Source organism: Streptopelia decaocto, assembly GCF_964273445.1.
Source record: "Streptopelia decaocto genome assembly, chromosome: 4".
In the NCBI taxonomy this organism is placed as follows: Eukaryota; Metazoa; Chordata; class Aves; order Columbiformes; family Columbidae; genus Streptopelia; species Streptopelia decaocto.
Genome location: NC_138658.1, coordinates 23,367,781 through 23,391,051, shown reverse-complemented (window position 1 = coordinate 23,391,051; position 23,271 = coordinate 23,367,781). Strand labels below are relative to the sequence as shown.

The following is a 23,271-nucleotide window of genomic DNA, read 5'->3' as shown; positions in this document are numbered from 1 at the left end:
ACATGTGGCCCTGGTGCAGCAAAGCACGTGGATGCTGACAGAGCATGGAGATAGGAGGTACTTTACACTGGTTATTGCTGCATGAATTCCTTTGTAGACAAAGCCTCAGTTATCAGAAGCTTTTCATGGCAGGGACTAAGGCCCAGGGCTAAGGGGACAGTCATGACAGAGCCTGGGAAGCAAAAATTTTTCTGGTAGTTTGCAATGTGGTAGAAGAAGAAAAAAATTCCATTTCTAGTGACACAACTCTAGAAGCCAATTCTTTATTAAAAGATCTTTCAAGCATTCCATATAGACTGATCTGCTCCACTGTAGCTTTGAAAACAAATAGTAAAAAAAAAAAAAAGGCACAATGGAGACGTCTGTAAAAGATGAATTAATGGACACTGATTACACCAAACATAAACATCAAACCACAGTAATTATACACAGCCCTAAGGAAAACTATGTAACAAATGTATACAATTGCACTTAAGTCTATAGAAAGTTATGACGTGCTGCTGCCCAAGCAATCGGTATCCTGGGTCAAGAGGAAACCTCGCTGGATGTCACCATATTAAGAACAGCAGCTTTGGAACCAAGGAATACCCAGAGTGTTGTTACACCAAACATTTGGCTTGTTGGGTGAGTGACGAATGGGCCTAGCAGTGCCCAACTGTATTTAAGAAAAATTTAAACTGGTTTCACCAATACCTGGGGTTTTTGTGCTTCTCCCTTACCTAGAAATCCCAATGCCTTTGACCGCAGCACATCTGCCGGCTCAGACAGAAAAGGTGATCTGATACCCTGATCTTGGGGAAGTCAGCAGAAATCCTGCGGTGAGTCTAAGCTCCTCACAATTTTCAATTCCCCAAGTATATAAAAAGCAGTAATGTTGCTGATTTCTCTCCACACCCCTGCTCCCAACCACAAATATGATTATTCTCTGACCCAAGCTTTTCAACCATAAGGGACTGATTGTACTAAGGACCCAGTGTTAAACAAAATGTTGCATCTCATCCCCATTTCAATCTCTTGCACTATGTTCACCTTGCAGAGAGACCAGCTCTCCTAAGTCAAGGCCGCAAATGACATTTTAGCAAACTCCCTCTACAAAGTGCAAAACCCTGCTTGCCAGGTGGTGGAGAGACTGAGCTGGAACTCCAGTCGCAGTCTCAACACTTCTATTAAATCCTCCAGCAACATGAGGCTCCCTGTGCCTTCCATATCCTCCCAGGAAAAACGAGTATCTGGCGGGATGTTTTTTTGCCTTTCTGCACCCAGAGCCCACCCTCCTGCAGTGCCTGTACAGCAAGAGATACCACCGCTCCAGGGGGAGTGTTCAGGCAAGAAAATACTCTTAACAGACTGATCAGAGTTCAGAATCCATCCCTAAAAGGCACGAGAAAAGCTAACACTTGTTACGGTTTGCTCAGTAGGTCACCTTAATATTGTCTGTAAGATTAAAAAAAATAAAAAAAAATTTAAAAAATTTGCTGAAACAACAGATGCATGTGAAAGATAGGAAGCTAGAGAGCAAACTGAGATTCTGTTTCATTTCATTCAAAGTGTAAGCTACCTCTAGTGATCCTTCAGAATAAACCTCTCTGACAGGCAGCTGCTGCTGTTCGGACAATTTGCTTTTTTGTCCTCAAGTTGAAAGGATCACTCTACTAGGCAAGAGAATTTTGCTGGTTCCTGGGGTGTAAAGCTGGTTGCTTGCAGAGCTGCTGTAGACGGCAGGAGACTTAGGGACTAGAGAGAAAAAAAGTAAGTACAGCTTCAGCACAGCAGAGCCGCACCTTGCTCTGGTGGAGAACCCTGTGCCAAGAGGGTTGCTGGCCGGCATTACCAAGGCACTGCTAATATGATCCCCCGGTACCACTATGACAAACCGCTTCCACTTTCCCCAACGTGGCTTTGCTCCACTGACCTCAGTCCACGCACTCCAAATTCAGTGCTGTACACCCACGTCCCGCTCAACACGTGAGCGTATTGGCAAAGCTCACTCTGCCAACATGGTGTCAGTGTCAAACCAGCCCCAAAACTGAAATGCAAAGGCAGTGACTTGTTCTAATGACTCTTCAGTGAGAAGTGTCAAATGATGAAAACTCCATCCACCCAGGAAATTGCAGATTTTTCCCAACTTATTGGAGAAAAACACGGTTTTGTGCAGTCACCACTAAATCTTAGGGGAGTTCACTGTCATAATGGCAGGAAAAAGCAGTATTGTGGTTCAGGAGGCAGAGGCCAGCAGTCCTGGTAACGGAGCGTCTCAACAAAATGCTGTTCTTCTCAAGCTGGCACTCAGTCTTGCCCTGTGCAGTGTGAAGTAAGAATCCACACAAACCAGTGTGAATGTCTCTCTGCTCTTAATGGCAGCAGGAACAGGCAGACTGCTGGGCCACTTGGCAAAGCATTTAATCTTCATCAGTAGCTTGTTTACATCAGAATGAGGTACAGAAAACTAGAGTGGACAGCCAGAGAATAGCCTGTGTGTGAAGAAATGCATCTCTGTAACGTCCTGTCAGTTCCTGGCCCACCTTTGCTTTGAGCAAAATAGCTCCTCTCTGTTAGTTCTAAGTACATGCCAATTTATTTGTGAAATTTATTAGTAGCTGTACAAAGTGCCTGTTGTTTTTCAAATACTGGTAAGTTTTCAACTTCAATGCAATTTAAAGAAGTCCTTCTCCCATCCATTTTCAGTCACTGCACATTCCTTCGGTGCAGTAAGCAAGTCTGATGTTAGCCCGGCTTTGAGCAGGAGGCCAAGGTAGATGACACCTCAAAGTCCTTTCCAACCCAAGTTTTTCTGTGATTGTATAAAGGCACTAATAACAGCTGCCAATACATCTTTATCTAACCATCTTCTGGTTTGCAAAGCTTTGCCTTATCCCTTCCTTTATAAAATGTAAAAGAAGTTATGGATTGATCCTTCCTCTGATAGCATAACCACTCTGTTAGAAGAAGTAAAAGCCACCAAACACTTCTGTTATCTATGATATCAGGCAACCAGATAGATAGGGATAAAACAGAAAAGCCCCAAAACCTTGAATGATAAGAAATCTCTCATTTCATGTTACATCTGGGTCAATACTTAGAAGCTATGCTAACTGTTGGGTTATTCCTCAGAGCACCTGTTATTCATTTGCAGTGTTTTTCATTAGCAGCCTACATTTAATGCCATGTCTTCAGCTTGGCAAGGATCCAGCACTGCTCAAAAAAAAAAAAAATCAACATGTACGTGTCACCAACACCCTCAGTGCCCTTGATATCTTGTGTCTGGATAGGTGGCCGGTCTGAAATGAGCAGCATTTGGAACATGATGGTGTCGTGGAGCTTGTCCAAAGCCCTAAATCACAGGTCATGCCTGTCTGACACCTCATACCAAAGCTGCCCGCAATGGCAACTCCCTGTCCAGAGCTTGACTCTAACCCTTCCCTGTGCCCAGAGTCAGACTGCCGCCGTGCAGCGTGGTTAACCCTTCGCTAGGAACTATCAGACTTGTCGGTTTTAGCAGGTCACTTCTTTCACCGGAGAAATGCTGCCAGCTGTGCACGCTGCAGTGCAAACTGGTCACGGCCATGTTCCTGGAACAGCTCTCTGAACCTGTTAGGCAAACGTCTCAGGAGAGGCCACGTTTTGCCATCTTTTTTTGCCACAAAGGGTTGTGTGAATCTTTCAACTTGCTGCAGACTGAGAACCTGCTCTTGCTGGCTGGAACTGAAAGTGCCCTTCTGCCTCAGGTAAGCAAGGCTGAGCCCAGGACCACAACCAGCAAACGTTTTGACCTCAGGTGAAGACTGAACCCCAACCCTGGGGAAAATCTGGGGAGAAAGACGGGATTATTATTGTAAACTGTTAGGGAGGCCTGGGCAACAGCATCCAATACAATAGAGATTTACAAATACTGATTTACAAGCTCTTTGTACCTCTAACCCAAATATACACGTTGTATACACCATGTAACACACCAAGTGACGGAACAAAACCAGCATACTCTCTAACCACCCGCTACTTCATGCTGTCAGTACAACACTGGGCTCTGCAAGGTGCTCGCAGGCCTTTGACCAGAGACAAGAAAACACATGTGGAATGACTGCCTAAGGTGTAGCCCTGGGCTTAAAAAGAAAGGGTTAAAAGTAATGAAGATGTGTACTTAATGCTGGAAAATGAGAATTGGGCCAGGAATCTCAGGAATTGTTCTTTATTCCAAGGTCATTTAGTAACAAGCAATTTTTCTTTCACTTTTTGTTTGTTTGTTTTTACAGTTGTGCTGTTGGAAACATCCACAGAATGAAAAATACTGTGGCAAGCCTGAGAAGAGTCCAATTCTTCTCTGCTTGTATTTTGTTGCAACAGGGTGACCTGGAAGCCATAGGAGCTGCACGCTTGATGTGAAGCAGAGGCAGAAGGAGGTCTGGATAAGGCACACCGGGACTGATCTTCACTCGCTGCCACCTGCAGTCTGTGTCACAGCAGTGACCTCAGCTGGCTCAGAGCTCTGGTCCCCCCATGCCTCAGTGGACACAGGCTCCCTCCGGAAAGGGAAGTGGGAACACTTCCTTTAAGTATAAAACTACCTTCTGGTATCCAAATATCTGACACCTACTAGAAATAATACCCAAAATTTATAAAAATTACCTTGTGTTATTATAATGTGTCTCTTTTCTCTAGATTGCTTGCTTTGGGCATTTTACAGCTCCCTGTATACCACAGACACAGGAGATCACGACTAACTGAAAGAAACCCTCAGCAGAATGCAGGAAAATCTTCATATAGTTATGAAGAAATAAACTCTCTTGTCTTACACGTCCAAAGAATCTCAATTAGTAAACTATTTTAAATCACTTGGTTTACCTTCAAAAAACAAAGAAACAAAAAATTCAAGTTGATGAGTCTCTGGATTTCAAAAAAGTGCAGCTTTTTCGCTGCTCTGTGCTCCCGTCAAGCACTGGCACACCAAAGAGAACACGGTGCAAGGGGCTGCTGAATGGTCCACAGAGACCACACAGGCTTTGGACCCAATGGAGAGATGTTCCCATCTGTCCAATGGCACACACCTCCGGCCTGCTCCGTCTCCTTGGAGCTAGAGGATCACAGATAGTGGCAGTGAGAGCATAAAGCCCTGCCTAGCAGCACTGTCTCAGGAAGCTGTTCAGCTTCACCAAATGCCACTGGCATCACCACCTAAACCCTTCTGGAACTTCCCCCTTATTTTTCATCTGCTTCTCCTGAAGCACAGGGGAGTTTTGACTGGCTGCATAGCAGAGGAAGAAAACAAACCTGCTTTTTGTCTACCTAAGAACACTTGTGCGTTTGTTCCCGTGTGTTAACATATGAAGAAGCCAGCATGCGGCTCAGAGATTCAGACTTACGCAGCTGCCAGGTAACCACAGGTCCTGGGTAATACAAGTAGGTATGAAACAACCATGCACCACCTCCAGCCTTAGGTGAAACCGCAGAGCCTCGTCAGTGTGAACAAAGTGATGTATAGAGCTGCTGGGACTACAAACCCAAAGAAACAGCTGCCTCTATGCTGACTGGAATAAACAAACCCCGCAAAATGCAATCAGCCATAGGCAATGAGGCACTACACACCGAGGGAGCAGTGGCATCTTCTATAACACTGGGAACGGAAGAGATGGACAAGACAGTGAGTCAGCCTATGAACAGATGGATGTGTTCTCCTGTAGCATGCTGTGTCCAGGTTATAGGAGGACAAGGTAGCTGTGGCAGGTCTTCATGCCCACCTCCCACTGGAAGCAAAACTGCGGCTGAAGGAGAAGTTGATCTCACTGCTTTTGTATTTTCCCCATGCTCCAAATGGCACTATGACAACCGTGCTGTTGTCTTCGGTGCCGAATTGTATTGCCTGAGAGAAGAAACAAGTTGTCAGCATCATCATCTTTCTTGCTTGGAAAATGAAACAAGTATCTGGCTCCACATGAGACAGTATGCCTTGAGGCCAAAGACGTCCTTGCACCTTCTCAGCCCTGACACTGCAGATTCTGGTATGCCCCAGAGCTGCACACAGGACATGCTGCCATCAGAACCCTGGTGGGAAACTGTCCGTTTCTGTCTATGCTGATGACATATTCAGCACGGGAGTAAACTGCAGCTATGGTGCCACACAGTTCAGTGGATCAGGAGCTAAGCAGGGTAACTGAAATGACATCCCTACATCCCTGGCAAGGATGTGGTGAGACCCAGGGTAAGAAAAAGGACAGCCATTGGGACTAGTGAATGTCTCAGCCAGCACAGTTCAGTTCACTGTTGAATGTGTGGCTGTACACTTGTTTTGTTTTAAAACCAAACCAAACAAAAAACAAGAGAAGCCCTGGCATTACCTGCTCAATAACAAGGTGGGCAGCTTCAGTAGGATCATGGCACTGGTTCACAAAGTCGCAGATCTCCTGACTGTTTACCATGAAGTTAATACCGTCTGTAGTAAGGACCAGAAAGCTGTCGTCTGCATGATGTAACTGCAATAAAGGCACAGAGTATGCACAACGATGGAGCAAACACTGCAAGGCAAAGTAATTGCCTTCATCTTTTTTACATTCTGTCGCAAAGGTCTTTTTCTGGGGGTGCTGCATGCTCTCCCACTTTCTGCATGAGGACTAACTAGAGCCCCCAAGCCCCCGGCTAGCCAAAGGCTGCCCCTTGAATCCTCAAACACATCCATCAGCCACACAGACTGTATTCCCTGTACTGGCAGAGAACATCTTAAGGTGCTTCCAGTTCTAGGAAGCAGCCCTCTGAATACACTGAGGCCAGAAGACCAGATCCATACGTTACATGGTAAACAAAATACTTCCTTAAACTGAGGATTTCAGTGATAGCCCTGTGGTCATCTCCCTAAACACCTCAGGCCTAGTCGGTGGTGTTTAATTAGGGTTAACTAAATATAAGTTCCATGGGCCCCAGAAGGTGCCTTGAGGAAAAGTATTCACCAGAGTATGAGCTGAGAGGAGAGCCTTCACACAAAAGAAAAGGCAACTCTGCTGAATACCTTCTGGGTGGTTAATCTGTTTTCCAAACAACTACAGGGCTACGGTAAGACGCATATAACTGCTCTTTTCTCCTCCCTTTCTCCCAAGTATGCAAACTTCTATGTATTCTACTTTTTTCAATAACTTAGCTCATCCATATCCCACCTAGTTCTCAGGGATGGTTTTATATCAGCATTAACCTCAAAATTATTCATTTGACCACAGGCCCCAAACAGACTAAAACATCTTTGTGTTTCAGTAACGGATATCACATGCTATCTTTCTTCCCTCATCCTATATTCTACTGTGATAAACAGGATTTAGAAGCTGATCTGGTTGAATTTACTATCAGAGTCAGACTCTTCTCTGTCCTATTAGTATTAATCTGAAATTACTTAATTAGAATTGGTCTATGGTTATTTCACCACAAATAAAAAACAGTGCTTGGCCACTAGGTTGCACCTGGGCACATGCCATGTGGGTACCACCACCCACATCAAATACCTATGATGCCCCTTAGTCCGAATGTTGCTGTCCCGGTTAACCAGGCTTTCTTTTACCTGAACCCTTTTTGTTTCTGGTTGGGCTATCACACCGCTGTTTTTAAGATCCAAATCTCCTATGCTCCGTGTCATTGCAAGTCTACCATTCACATGAGGTTGTCCCACACTGTTCCAGGTAATGAAGCCACCACACTTCCTAATCCTGTCCAGAGGCACAAGAGAAAAAGCAAATATGAGTTACTGCTTCACACCATTGACTCCTGTCTCTGTTTGTCATTTCTGTCACTAGCTACTGATGCTGAATGGGGTATGGAGGACCTAAGCTGGGACACTGAGGGTTGGCTTTTGCTGTTTGAAAAGCTCTATAGAAGGGATGTGGCTTGGTGGGCTGAGTCCTGACCTGGGAACCATAGTCCATTTCCTCTGGTCTTGGTTCTAACTTGGCAGTCTTGGACAAGGCTGAACCATGTGGTCACGGCTCTGTACCAAGTCCTAGCTATAGGGATCTGACTGCTCATGCGGGGCTTTCCAAATCTCTGGTCCTCTAAATGGATCAAACTAATTAACTGGAGCTGTGCTGCTTTCTGCCAGCTCAGAGATGGTCTTAGGGCTTTATGTTCTACCCTCTGCTTTTTGCCAGGCCCAACCCAGCAGCAGAACACGAGCACATCCTGACCAAGGCCTTCCCCAGGAAGCCACATCATCAGCCAACACGCACCTTTCCTTCTCCTCCTTTCTTTCGGGAGTATGGTCAATGGTGAGTTTCATGGCCTTTCCCTTTCGACACAGCAGAGCACGACTGTCTCCCACGCTTGCCACAACCAGCTCAATACCGTCCCGGAGCAGGGCCACTGTTGCCGTGCTCCCAGCATTCATCAGAGTTGCTATAAATGCCATATTGGAGAAAGAGATGTTAGTACTGCCTCAAGGCACGGGATCATTTATAACAGCAAGTTTCAACTGGTAAAACACTGACAACTTCTGCTCTACATTATCACTAAGCAACTGCTTTTAAGTTTAAACTAAATCTATATATTTTAACAAAGAAATACAGCAAACGTGCATGCATGTAGGACTGGGGAGAGAGAGGCAGTGGAAAGGATGAGTATTTCTGTGCAACAACATGGCTCCATGCAAAGAGGGTAAGTGGAATAAAAGCTGTGCCAGGTACAGTGGCTTTGTTTCAGCTTATAGCAAATATTTTTCCTGTGCCAGTAGCTCACCTCAAATTACAGGGTTATCGCCCTTATTCCTGGCCACAGTGACTGTATGGGTAACCCACCGTAAAGCTGATGGTTCCTCCCTTCTGTTAAGAGGTCAAGTGGGCAGCTGAGTAATTGTAACTGTAGCTCCATGTAGTTCACCAGAAGAGAAACACTAGATCCATCCCTCACCCCAGTCTGCAGGGTCCCTCCAGTTGCTGTCAGAGTTCTTACAGTCTCACTCCGCTTCCCTCAGTTTTGCCAACAGACGAAGGGTACAGCCAGCAAGCCACGGGCTTTTTTTAGAAAGGGACACTGCTCCCTTCAGACCCTGTCTGCTTGCTGGAGGTCCCAGAGCAAGTGTGAAGCTAGATTCTGCCTCGCCTTCTACCTGCAAACCCATGCAGTCAGCTGGCAGTGGCCCTTTGGGCAACCTGCCCAGGGCACTGGTGGGATGGCTTGACGGGTGCAGACTGACTGCCCAGAGGGCAGAACAGAGCCCGAGTTGGTGGCTTCTCCTCTTCCAGGCTCAAGGAGTGAGCTGAGACGAGCTGACTGTGTTTGGGGACCTGGTTGGATTAACTGGTGCAAGTAAATTTAAGGGTTTCTCATTTCACTTTCTACAATGCTCTGGGGGAAAAAACAATAAAATGCTTGAAAAGGTGAAATGCCAGTCTGCCTATTTTACAAAAGATCTCCAGTTTTATCTGTGGTAAAGGAAATGCCAGGAGAAGCACCTGGCTTTCCTTTTTTGTTTATTTTTTGAAAGGAGCAGTCTCCTTTCACAGCTAGTATCTTCCCTTCCTGCAAATTACGTAAGGGTTAACCAGAAAGAGGTGCCTGGAAAGCAGTAACTCCTGCTTACTTGAGCTTTTATAGTAAAACCTCTGACCAGAACAAGTTACTGCCCTGGAACACATTTGCATTCACAGCCAATGCAAATAAATGCCCTTGAAAAGTCCTCTAATAGGTCTTCTGAGATTTTTCCAGTTTTTCCCAGTTTCAAAAGCAAGCCAATTCCAGAGAGGGGGTTTGGGCTAACTCTGGAGTGAGAATTGCCAGTTATATTTGCATTTTCACACGACTGACAGCATACGCACAGCATGACCCCCTCCACGCTACAGAAACAGAAAGGTGAGTGGCTCTGGCATCTCGGTGAACTCCTTCCCCAACTCTGCGAGGTCTCAGTATCCTGTATGTAAAACAGGATTGGGAGTAAACTGAAGTGCACAGAGCCCCGAGAGATGCATTGAGCCTTGTTGTGCAATGAAAGCAGTGAGCCGATGAATCAAAAAAAAAAAAAAAGCCTCATGAAACAGTCTAAACTGAGCTTGTGTTATTATTTTAAAACAGGTATTATTACTGCAGTGATGACTTAGTTTAGCTGTACACTTAACCAACATGTCAATAACAAATATCAACCATAGTCACCTAGGTCAAATCTTGGACTACATTATGGCTGCAAGGCAGGCTATGATATTCAAAACTATTTAGATGCCAGTAGCTTCTGAGTGCCCAGGTGAGCACTGACATCCTAGTTCTAATTTGAAGCAAAGGCTAGCGCGGTGCAGCCTCACTTTGAGGCACACATCATGAAAATAAGATGCTAACAAGTACCACAGTGATTAGATATTTTAGTAGAAGCAGTAAAATACCTGTTTTAGCCAATAGTTAAAAGCAGTGAAATAAAGAACCTACATTAATCTACATTTTTATTTCAGAGAAAATACATTTTATTTAGACGTTAAAATGAATGCAGAACTGCCGCTACTCTCCCATTTCATTCCTTGGTTTTGGAACTATGCTGACAAACAGAAGCAGTTTCTGAAAAGGTTAAGATTCATAGTCTTTAATTCATAAATGACTGGAAACATTTAGACATTCAAGTCAATTTGCATCTTTAAGATGCAAACTCTCAAAGCCAAAAGAGCCACCATCACAGACCCAATGGACAGTACTAATGAACAAGTCAAGATATTGGCCAGAACTGTGGTAATGGTCATAGTGACTTGAGCTTTATAAATTTGTTTATTAGTTACATAGAACTCCCAGACAAATAAATGCTGCTCATGCTCTCTTCCTTGGAACCTGTTCATGACCTGGGCAGGGGTGCAAAAACAGGGGTCTAGCTAAGCATTATACAATTTCTAGCACAGCTCCAAAACACAGGAATGATGATGGGATAACATTTATCATGTTTTACTACGACTGCTACTAGGTTATTTAATAATGTCAAAATACATTGCATCAGCACATATATTGGTTTTAACAATTAAGGAGGTTTTTTTCCTAACAATATCGCTATAAAACTAATATCTTTCAATAGGTTCTTAACACTCACTGGACAATTTTTACTGCAAGACATCTCAACTAATGTGACAAAGAGGATGTGGGAACCTTCCAGTAGTCCAGGCTAGGAACCGCTGGACTCCTTCACCTGGGACAAAATTAAGCAGATCTCTCTTTCCACTGAAGCCCAGCATATAGTGTCCAGGGCCTCCAGTTCTAGAGCTGCTGACCAGGTACAGTGTCTGCCACAAATAACACGCACACAGAGGCAAATAGGAAATTCACCCAGGGACTTTGTTCAAATAAACCTGCAACACTGGAGATGAAAGAATAAGGGCTGCAGAACAGGGGAAGTGGTCACTCTTGGCTTTGCCTGTACTGTCTTTTGCAGGTGGTATAGGAGGCCGTCCTGAGCTGTGTGATGTCCAGTTTGGCAGTCCTTGAGGCTTACACGTGCACCCTTGGCCACAGGTAAATTAGCCTCGGCATTTTGGGGGAATTGCCACCGTTCTCACCTTCTTGCTAAAACTGCGTGACAAAACCAGTTTAAATTCAGCCAAAATAAAAGCTGTGGTGTTTTTTGTTTTTTTTTTCCTTTGGAGGCATATAACCAACCAACAAATCAACTCAAGAACTGTATCAATGCCAGGGCGCCAGCTGCCTCGTATATGGCAAGTGTCCACTCTGAAGAACATCTTCAGTATGAAATATGGCCCAATCCTTTTCCTTGAGGTAATTTATTTATTTTTATACATATATATAAAATAAAAAATGGGAAGTTCAAATCGGTGCCAACTAAAATGGGGCCATCTTAAAGGCACTGAATATAAGTATATAACTAATAAACACCCCTTTAGTATTATAATGAGTATCTTCTAACTTGATTAGGTAATATTCAGAGCCTTTGGATTAAAAGGCTGTCTTTGTAATGTTGATGGATTGACGAAATAGTTAAGTACAATTTCTGCAGCCCTCCCTTTTCCTCAGTGTTGCAGGTTGACATATTCAAAGAAATGAAAATCATATGTTTGAATGGCAACTTTAAAAAAAACAACAAAACCAAAACCCACTACTTTTAAAATGTATTTATTTTAAATAACTTTTGTTGTTTGCTCAGCATAATAAGATTCCAGGAGTGTCCTTCGAACATAGATACATCAATCAGTATCTAGCTATGTTTTAAAAAGATAGCTATTCCGGAAGTGAGTGGCCAATGTGATTAGAGTTGGATGCACTGAACGTGGAGGTTGATGGAAAAACTCCCTGTTTTTTTTCCCTGAGCAGTGGATCACGCCTGCAGTGAACAGAAGCTGTACTCCGGAGGAACTGCACTAGGCCAGGACAGGGTTCGTCTTACATTTCTCCAGAGAGATGCTCAAATTTCCTCAAGAACATGATTCTCTTCCTTATTTCTGTCCTGAATAGCAAGGCTATTCAGCCTTTACATCAACATTTTTAAGACTGGTCAAAAACATCAGAAAATTCTGTCCATCTGTGTTAACGGTTGTCCCATGGATAATGACGTATTTGTTGGATGTGAGCTTCCTTGTGTCCCATACCTACGTTTAGTAGTGATTTAAAAGTGACTGGATATGTTTAAATGTGTGAAAGTGAATGAAAGTGCATTTTTTAAGAGATAGCAAACACCACGCTTCAAGGCTCAGGCATTTTTCTAGGCTGTTAATGATTAAAGAGGATTTAGGTGGAGGACAGATTATCCAAGATCTGCCTACGGCAAGTTTCTTACAGTTCTGTGTGAAATGATAGGTACAGATGACTGTGAGAGCGGATACTAGGCCAGCACAGCACTCCACTACTGAACTGCATGCCAGACACAGTAGCAGTACCTGGAACATGCACACATACTTTTTTTTTTTAGCTGAAAGCTCACAGAAAGTATTACACTATGTGTTTTCCCAACTATAATTTCAAACACTCTGTAACTGTAAAGTGACCTAGAGAAGGCTGTGTCCTTGAACACATAGGTGCTCCCACAAGTCACCTCTCTAGTCCTCTTAAATTTGTGGCATTATATGAGGTTTCTGCCCCTTAAATAGCATTATAAACAATGCATCAAACAAAATCCATGCAATTTTGGCTACAGGGATTTGTCCCAGGAGTCACATTCTTTTGAACACCCAGGCGCACACTTTCAAAGCTGGTTGTGTATTAGGAAAGTCCTGGACATGCAATGTTTTTTTTGTGGGTACAGTGAAAGGAGCCAACCCGGGCAGGATCGTGTACTGGGACAAGACTAAGCTATTATTTCCCACTTTCTCAGCCAGGGCCAGGTTTCAAAAGGAGGTCAGTCCTAGGGAGCATCCAGCGTATCACAGACACCCAGTGTTACACAACTAGCCAACATTTTCAAGATACTTTAGCAACAGTCTTGACTGTCACATCTGGAATAGCCACAATTAATCAGGACTATTTTGCTGGCAAACTGAATCAGTTTGGAAGTCAGCTTCTGACAAGGATACAAGCATTGACATTTTCAGAACAGTAGCAGCAACAAAAAATATTCGCACTAAGCAACATTATTGAATTATTTTAACAACAAATTACACAAAAAGTTTCATTTGTTCGGAAATCTGCACTTGTCTTTGCACCCTGTTACCCCACTCTTTCCCTTGTAGCTTGATTTCTCAGCTGGGCAACCAGTTCAGAGCAGCACTGGGCACTTTCAGATCCCACTGGCTCCTGTGAGAGCTTGCAGGTTCTCAGCCTACCTAAGGAACACCGAGTACATGGCAGAGTGTGGCCCCCATGGATGTCTGAAAATGCTTTTGCCCTCTATTTTGCTCAACCTCGAACTTTTTTAATGAGGAGTGTTTGGCCAGGGTCTTGGTAACTGTTACATAAATTTGCTGGTATTTGCATTTATGTTTCATTAAGCAGCGCAAATTAGTTAAATTATATGGAAAAAATCCTATAAGCAGTTCCTAAATGCTCAGCTTGCCACACAACTTGCCTGTCAAATATTGTTGTTATCCAGTTCTGTAAGTCTCGTGTACAAAATGCTACAATCAGAAACCACTTTCAGAATAACAAAATAATACACCAAGTGTGGTTCCCCAACCTCCTCCTTGAGGAGCTACTCTGACACTTAACAGAGGTCACTGCGATGAGCCCAACCAAGAGCTGTTGTACTAAAAAAGGGGCAGGGGCGGAGGGACACAAATATAACAGAACTTCAAGTTAGTGAAAATGAAAAGTCCTGATCCAGGGATGTGCATAAGCCTGTATTCAGACGCTTCCTTGAATCTGGACTTTTAAGAAAACATATTTGCAAGGAGGCTCTTGGATACAAAGCATGTCAGCTCTACTGATGTGTCTTTCATGAGCTCACTTAAAAACTGACCCCATAGGACAAAAGTGACCCTGGACCTTTTTGCCACATCATTATATTTAAAAAGTTTTCTCTCTCTATATATAAATATATATATATAAATAAATATATATAAATATATATATATATATTTAAAGGATATCATCATGAAATTAGCTTTATAGATTCAATCCCCCCTTTTTTAAGGGCTAGATTTCATAACTTAAGACTTTTTTTCCTGATACCTTAACTTGTAGCAGGTAAGAGGAAAGCTGTGTATCCCTCACAGTACTTCAGCAGTCAGGCTACCCGTCCTGCCAGGAAATATTTGAATCTACCTAGATTCATTCAGCAGTTTAAGCACAGGAAGATGTTCCATTACTTGATTGTATTCATTCATCGCTTAAGAAAAGGACCTCCAGAGCAGTTTCACTTCAGTCCCTAGAGGGCTTGTTGGTTTGAAGTCTGTCTTGAAGAGAAAATTTTTACAGTTTCTGTTATTCTGCAACAACCTTAGTTGTGTTTCCTGCACCAGCACTGGGACAAGCCTTTTGTTGTGGTTTTGCTGTTGTTGTTGCCAGGTTTGTTTTGTTTCATTTATTTAAGACTTGCTGAACTGACTCTTAGAACTGTATCTCATGGCTGAGGAAACTCCTGTGACAGAACTGGGATGGGGACCTCCATCTTCCTTCCCAAATTACTCTCCTTAAGCTCCATTTGCTGGAACTCGAATTTCAGATGCACTTAGGCTCTAGACAGATATACAAGAACTTGACCAACAGTCAGGACTAAGGAGCCTAAAAGGGCTAGTGCCACCTTCACCACAGCCAACCTTGTTTTCCTCTTCACTGCTTGTCTTTCCCTTTCATACCCAGCTACTTCTGTGATTGTTCGTGCAGAAACAATATCAATTGTATTAATTTGGGCTTACATTCCTCCTCAGGTACAGCAGCCAAGTCAGAAAGGAAAACTTTTGACATTGATGCTTTTAACCCATAGAAATAACAGCTTTTCAAAACACAAAAACAACAATAAAAAACAAGCTACCACCAAACCCCCCCCAAAATATCCAAACCAACCCCCTCCTCCAGGGTTCTCGCACAGTGAGGTTATGCTCCTTGCAAATCTAAATCCCTCTTTGCTAACTTGACACTTTTTATAAATCTTTAATTTTAAGGAGGTAAAGCATTTTTTTTTTTCATTTGCTGAGCAAAATCCTATGTTAAGTAAAACTATTTTCAAGTGTTTTTTCTGGACACTTTACTACAAAACTACCGAGCAAATATGCAAAACCTTATTCCCCCCATCCATATGAGTAGAATATTTTTTCACCTACCATCAGCAGCCATCTGAGCATGTCTTTCATATGCTTTGTTTATTTCTAGAAAAGCTTTGTTCAAAACATTTTCCAAGTTCTCCTCCTGAGCAAGAAATTCTCTGGAAACAAACAAGCAAATAAAAAATTAAACTTCTTTCCAATAAATATACATCTTGATGAGTCTTTTCTATAGCCTTATTTCCTCCCTGCATGCATGAATAATGCTGGATTTCAGTGAAAAGACAATATATCTGTAATTTTGCAAATAGATAAAATTCCTCTTGCAACAAGCAGGGACGTGACACAGAGACACTGAAGAGTGTAAGCAAGCCGCAGGTCAGCGCTCACAGTGACTCTGTCTGAAAACAATCAGTTCACGTTCTCTGTGCTCCCAGTCCTTTCCTGGAAGGTGGGTACAATCGCATTTTCCTCTCCTGCCTTTGTGGGCTTTCTCCCGGAAGCAGGGACCATACAGAATCAGTAATTCATAGCATATCTGTTATAACAGGGACTGTTCCAGGCCAGTGTTCCTGCTGTCCCACCGGGTTAGGTGGCTATAAAACCTAGGAGGATTAGTGACAACATTCCCTTTCAGTCCTAAGGAAAGTCTGCTATAATTAATTTGACATGCATTCGGTTAATGCACACTTACTTAATATATTTTTCCATGTACTTCTCACAGAAGTCCGCTGCTGCTGCCCCACCATGTCCGTCATATACAGCAAAGTACAGGACATCCTCCGTCAGCTGAGCGTAATCAAACCGGTCTTCGTTTTCCTTCCGCTTCCCGATGTGGGTAGCGCAGCCCACCTTGGCCAGGCTGACTTTTGGAATCGGCTTGCCATACTTTATGCTTGGTGGGAGGAGAATAGGTTCGTCAATGCGGTTGTCCCAGATGCCAAAAGTGTCCCATGTGGTCGGTCGCCCGCTCCCGTCTGAATCGAAGCGGGAAGCCCGGCGCTCGGAGGTGAAGCTGTAGCATGCAGCTGTCGGACGCTTCTCGTCTTGCAAGAGGCGGGACGTCAGCACGGCTCTTCTTCTTACTTGATACCCTCCATTTCGTACCAAATTAATTAGAGCAGCTGTTGACATAACTTGTCTTTGCAGAGATTCGTAGGAATAAAAGACACACAGCTGCTGGAATGTCTTGGAGAATAAAGATAAAACTGATCAGGAAACAAGAAGCACAGGAAGGGGAATTTTCAGTTACATCATTCGGGAAACCATGTCACCATCTGAGCCCGCTAATCATGCACAGCACAGCGCTGCCAGGAAGAAACTGCAGAGCGATCTGCATGACTCACAGAGAAACAATCCTACACAGACCAGCCCACATCTGAGGGGGAGTACTGCAGGCAGATCAAGGTAAGGCATTTCTGCTGGCCATCTGCACAACGATATCCTGAATTTTCAGAGGTTGAAGAGGTTGTGATGGAGAAAATGAGAATGATAATGACTTTGCTGCACGTCAGCTAAAATATGAATTTGTGAAAATATGAAGTAAGGTTGTGAAAATGACCTTATCGTGCATACTCTTCAAACAATTGCTGAAACATCTGCACTGTGGCTTCTGGGGGGGAAGAGGGGAGAAATATACTTGCTCGGATTTTAGAGTTTTTTTCATCTGCAAAGGAAACATGATATTCCTGAATGCCAAAGGGAAAAAAAAAAAAACAAAGACAGCACAGTGGTCTGACATAATCGAGCAGCAAAGAGCAACACAGGTACCCCAGAGACGCTGTAATTTTGGGCTGGAGTGCCTTGCCATTGCCCTCATGCCAATCACAACTGCATCTGCAGATCTGAAGTATTTGTTAAAACTACTTTTTAAAATTACTAGACAAAAATCCAGGTGCTCCTAAAAACACACAGTCAAAGGTCACTTGAATGGCTGCTTTAGTAGAAAATGGCTGTGGCATTATCCTTCTGGAGGCCAACACTAAACTTGTCATTCACAGCTCAAAGCATGTTGCTTTAGATGCTCTTGGTTTACCTTTCATGCAATTCTCAGATGAAGAAAGGTTTCTTTACTTAGCACTTAAAGAGTAACTGTCGACTTGATAAAGGGTCAAACATGCTGGGAATTGCTGTCGTTGCATCAGACAAATGTGGCCTGGAGCAGCACCAACCATCTGGAATTTTAAGATTTTTTCAATTTTATTGCTGGGTGACAGCAACATCACATCCTTATTTCAATACACTTATAGGTATTTTAAAACGGATGTACTTTCTTGAATTGCTTTTTCTTTTCTGTTACCCTTGACTCATAACAAGAGTCTCTTAACTTCCTTGTGTTAAACTCAGCACAACAAAATTGAAATCCTGCCAATTTACAAAGCTGACACTTCGTTTCACTTCCGTCAGCTCGAAGGAAGAACGTGAAATGTTAGCTATATTTAGCTTTCCCAGTATCCACAGTATGAATTGGAGGATTAATCCAAAATCCCTAGCTAATTAATGTGCTTGTGCCCCACCAAATTCAGCTCTCAAAGGCCCTTTTTTCTTTTTCCAGGTAGGTATAAATACTAATGATGGTTTGGCTTTTCAAGTGGCTTTGCAAGTCAGGAATAGGAAACTAATCTTTAGTTTCTGTGATGTAAACAGTTATGCTTTCAGTGGGACACGTAACAGTCTGTTCTTTCCTAACTCAGATGTTTGCAAAAACAAGGGCAAGCCTATCTGGGCAAAACAAGGTATTGGAAAGGACGGTACTGGTGCTAAAGTCACAGTCCGAGATAGACAGTTGCAGAGAGAAATCTGTTTTGAGGTGCTCCATCTGATCCTGTTAATCTATACACATTTAAAAAATAGTTGCTGTACATAGACACGGAAATACAGCACTTAAAGTGAATGAAGTGAACGATTAAACTGCAGTTCAGCTTTTATGGTGCTTCTTTTACAGGCTGGCTGCTTTTTGGCTGATGGAAATTTTCCAGACTGTGAAAAGAAAAGGAAAAAAAAAGGAACCCGGAAGAAAAAGAAGGCATGCCTGCTGCCCCAGGGGATTAAACGTATTTTAAAAGGAATTTAAAACTCTGAACATGAGTAAGTGCACTTGCCTTCCATGCTTTCCAAACCGCATCGTGCTATAGGTTTCTGTATGTTAAACTCATCTTAAATCAGAAGGTTTTTTTACATCTACGACTGTAATGTCACTCCCTGCCCGGATAATAAACTGCACACCGAGTAGCAACTTTAAAAAGGTTTCGGCAGCAATTTACTAATTACGAATTAGTACACAACTGGCTGACTGAGCTAGGACGGGTTTATTCTACGCACATAAAAGCTGTGCCGTAGGTTAGACAGTGCCGTGCGAGCCCTGGAGGGAAAGTCTAACGCGACCGGCGGAGATCTGTTCTGTAACGCAAGCCCCTCCATGACGGGAGCCGTGTCTCCGCTTAAGTCTTTTCCTCCCCGGTGCCTGGAGGGTGCCGGGCTGGGCAGAGCGCTGTGCGGGGCAGGGCGGAGGCGGCTCCTCGCTTCTCCGCTGCCGCCTTTGTGCCCGGCCGGAGAGCGGGAACCCCACGGAGAGACCGGAGTAGACGGAAGAGAAGCGAGGAAACCGAGTCAGCCCCGGCCCCGGGGAGCAGCTGGCCGGGAGACCGATGGTGCCCGTCTCCTCCCTCCCGCCCGCGGCTCCCGAGACCGGAGCTGCCGCCGCCGGAAGGGGAACGCTGCCGGTAAGCGGCAGCGGAGCGCGCCTTCTCCCCGGGAGCGGCTCGTTGCTGCCGCCCAGCCCGCTCCCCGCTTCCCCTCGCCGGAACGGCCGAGCGGAGGAAGAAGTTTCCGAGCCCGGCCGCCCCGCGACGCCCTCCTACCCCTTCCACCCCACCCCAGGCCCCAGATATCGAGCCAGTCCGCCCTCACCTCCTTCCGCGCCCGGACAGCTGGCGGCGGCGGGAGCTGCGACCCAGCTGTGCGACCGCAGCGGCTCCTCTCAGAATCGCTGCGCCGGCGGCACCGGACCCCGCTCCCACCCGCTGCCTTTCCCCTGGCCCCGCCCCCGCCGGCGAGCCGGAGCCCGCCGAGCCAATTGGCTTTGCCCTGCCCCCCGCCGAGCCAATGGGCTTTGCCCTGTTCCCCGCCGCCCCCAATGGCGGCCGCCGCCGCGGCCGAGCCCCCCCCGCCGCCCCCGCCCCGCCCGCCGCGCGCCCAGCCGTTGGCCGTTGGGAGCCGCCCGCTGGCGGGGTCCCTGGCGGGGCAGGGGCGCTGGGCCAGGCAGGAGGCGCGGGGGTGGCGTTGCGGCCGCCCCGAGGGGCCGGTGGAGGCGGGAGGCTGCTACGGCCCTGGCGGAGGCGAAGGTGCCGGGCCCGCCGCGCTGCCCGGGCCGTGTCCCCTCACAGCCCCCTGTTTGCGCTCTGCGGCTGCCCGCACCCCGCCAAGCCGCTCCCGGGCAGGTGGGAAGCCCGGTTGCAAGGGCATGCAGGCTGTGTTCTGCAGCCGCTGCACATGGGCTGCTCAAGAGGGTTTGGGGCAAAAATATTTGTGGTGTTAAGGAAAAATATGGCGGTACAGTTAAAATACAGTCGAATGTGCTTCTCCAAGGCGGCTTTCACTATGAGAAAAACACACACTCCTGCTGCCTCCTCATTTGACCCGTGTCCAAATTGCAGTTTAAAGAGATCATTTGTGTGGCATTGTGCTACTGAGACAGTATTTGATCTTTGACACAACTTGGCAAATCCAATGACTCTCAGTTGCAAAAGCCTTTGAAACACCTTCCCCTTGACCTCACACTGCCCACTGGAGGCAAGGACTTGAAGACAGAAATCTGGAGAGAAAAATATGAGCTGATGTAGTTTCTGTAGGAGCTTAAAAAGGTTGCTACCAAGTTTATCCCAGACGTTCATGAGGTAAGGTAGGTTTGTGGGGGGTGTGTTTATTTCAAGGGCATTATCTCCTCTAACTTTTCATTGTGATTGACTCTGACAATACCTTATAAATGGCCCTTTTAAATGTGATACCGGACCTGTAGGTTTACAGACTGACTGCTTTCAATTTCCCAACTATGGACCTCACAAAGGACCAGTATTTCAGGAAACCAGATTCTTTGTAGTTCTGGCTATTAGTACAGATTCTTAAAAACTTGGACCTGTGTATCTACATCTAGTGCTGCTTTTAAACGGCATCCTTAATATGTCAAAGCTGCCGTTTGTCATTTATTATGTCATTTATCATTTGTCATGTCCTTTATCACCTACTGCAATGTCATATTTATTGTATTCTGAGCAAAGCTGACATCAAGATGACGTCTGTATTATGTAGGGGACAGCTAAGCAGTCCTAGTGGCTGCTATACCATGTGCCTTGACTGCAAAATCTGTCAGCTTCTGGCTTCCCAGCAACAGAAAAGTAGCAAGAAAACAGCTCTCACTGTACTGGTCTGCTTGTGGAAGGGGCTAAATAAGGATGGCAGCACCTACCAGATTGTTCTGGTTTCCAGATGTGTGGTGTGTCCCACTCAGCATTTAGAATCCAATTGTAAGTCTTTTGGGAATAGCAGCACTGTCATCTGTCGCTGCATGTTGTTCACTGGTTCCAGTTTGTCCTCAGTGAGACAAAGGAGAAAGAACGCTCTATGGAAACCAGTTCTGGCATCAGGCACAGAGTAGCAGTTCTCCTGAGCAGCAGTGACCCATACAGAAGTGTATCCAAACTAGCACAGTGATTTATTGAGAATGAAAACAGGATGTTACCCTGTAAAATAGGTATTGCTAGTTACAGAGCGGTACCAGCACGTGCCACTTCACAGAAGCGTTGGGGACTTACATGATATTAGACACGAGTGCTGAGAGACAATTTCTGCCCTTGATCGTTTGCAGTGAAAGCCAGCATGGAAATTATAAATGTTTCACGCTGACCCTTTGTGTGCAGTGGAACTACTCTTAATATTTACAAGGTTTTGGAAGTTAAATGGGAGGCAGTGGAAGGGGCAGCAGCAGGAATTTGAGGTGGCAGGAGAAAAGAGGCAGCAGGCAGAAGAAGAGCTTTGTGAGAAGGCAGCAGGCCTAAGGCTGAGGCCAGGGCACAATGGCAAGCATCCATAGGGGAATAGGTGGGGACAGCGGGGAATAGGCTACAGCACAGCACTTAGTACTTTGAGTGGCCTCTGACAGCACTCAAAGGACAGGAGGCAAAAAAACTCAGGAACAGGAGAGGCCAGAACTTGTAATATGTAACACTTGTTTTTGACTGCCAACAGTTAATGTGGACTTTCCCCTTCCATTTTTTTTTTTCTAAAGGATGAGTGAAGTTTTCTAGATTTCATCTCTCCTAACAAGGAATTTCTGCTCCTGCAGTATTTTCTCACTCTTTTTTGTCTTACTGCCTCTGGTTTTTCTTCTCCATCATATTCCTGACTTTTCCCTCTCCCCCCCCACTCATTCTACTTTATTTTGTTCTCATTTTCCTTCACGATTTACATACAGTTTTCTGTGATTTTCTCTCCTGCTATCTCTCTTTCCTTTTTTACTCATCCTTCTTTCCTGCATGCTTCCATCTTTAGATTCTAGAAGCTTAATTGACTGTCTCATGTGACTGGAAAACAAACCAAACTGCTGAGGGCAGGGGGAGTTTGGTTGCCAGTGTGCTAGCATGCTATCCCACCCAGACTGAACATACAGCGGCTGTGATTCTTGGGTGGCTGGAAAATAAGTGTCCATTGTAATCTCTGTGTATTAGATCTCACATCAAGCTAGAAATGCAGAGCAAGCCAATTCTGAACACCGTTATTTTCTCACCAGCACGATGTGCTCTGCAATGCCTGACATTACAAGTGGAAGAACTTATTTTCACCATGCTTTCTATGCTCCTAAGTGAAGAATCATTCCCTGTGGTACGCTTCTAGATAATTATCCTTCTGTACTCTCTAGGTTTGCTAGCAGATCAGAAGAGACCAGAAATCATTCCATGGCTGTGGTGAAAGGAAGTAGCTACCTTATTAACACTGACCTTCAATTAATTGGCAACTCTATCATTCTTCATGGCACTTCTCAAAGGAAGCCCTTTGAAATAAGGTGAGCTAATGCGGTAAGGGCATGCATGGCTGCTGTCAGACCCTAAGTGTGCTGAGAAACTCCTCAGGCTCTGCCCTTGCCATGGGCTTTGGCTGCCCATGCTCACAACCAGCCCTGGCACAGACCTCAGTGCTGGCAAAGGAGCTGCAGGAAACTTTATTTGGGATCTCTGTCCCTTGGTTTGAGAGCCAAATTTAAGCCTAGGCCCTTGCCCATCACTCTTTGCCCAAACTGTGCTGTAGGTATGCCCGTGCCTGGCTGTGCACCTCTGCTGATCCTGTCCTTCCCTGGCTGATGTAACTTCATGGCTTGACCTTAAACCCATGTTGTCTCTGTCATCAGGCTTGGTGGTCCTTGGACTGTGGCTGACCCTTGTTGATGTCACCAGCTAGCCTGGCTCTCCTTGTTTGGGTGCTGTGGGGTTGTTAGTGAGGTCCCTGCCTGCCTCGCCATCCCTCTTACCCCAAACTGGCCTGCCCTGGTGGATCAGCCACGCTCCTCCTTGTTGACAAGGACTGCACACAGTCCTCAGGGTGTGGGTGACAAGCAGCTTCCTTCTTCCAGTGAAATGTGCTTTGTGACACTCTTGACAGGTATTGCCTTTGCACTAATAATAATAGTGTTAATATCCAAACATGACTA

At 45.0% G+C, this 23,271-nt stretch overlaps 1 protein-coding gene and 1 long non-coding RNA gene across 3 annotated transcripts; one reads left to right on the top strand and one right to left on the bottom strand.

The window, feature by feature from the left end:
* Positions 1–247: 247 nt before the first annotated feature.
* On the bottom strand, positions 248–19,610 carry PPM1K (protein phosphatase, Mg2+/Mn2+ dependent 1K). Of its 2 annotated transcripts, none has more exons than XM_082050520.1 (7): positions 19,482–19,610; positions 16,267–16,760; positions 15,633–15,733; positions 8,196–8,361; positions 7,535–7,679; positions 6,330–6,464; positions 248–5,854 (listed from the first exon to the last, which is right to left on the bottom strand). In XM_082050520.1, exons 2-7 carry the CDS (start codon positions 16,704–16,706, stop codon positions 5,723–5,725), a joined length of 1,119 nt encoding a protein of 372 aa, XP_081906646.1. In that variant the 5' UTR covers positions 16,707–16,760; positions 19,482–19,610; the 3' UTR covers positions 248–5,722. The 2 variants fall into 2 exon arrangements, with proteins under 2 accessions (XP_081906646.1, XP_081906647.1); XM_082050521.1 differs by having other exon boundaries at positions 16,267–16,780; positions 19,482–19,606.
* Positions 16,810–22,624, top strand: LOC309438729. Its single transcript, XR_014183849.1, has 3 exons — positions 16,810–16,979; positions 18,517–18,659; positions 22,486–22,624. It is a non-coding gene; the product is annotated as an uncharacterized lncRNA (long non-coding RNA).
* Positions 22,625–23,271: the final 647 nt, after the last annotated feature.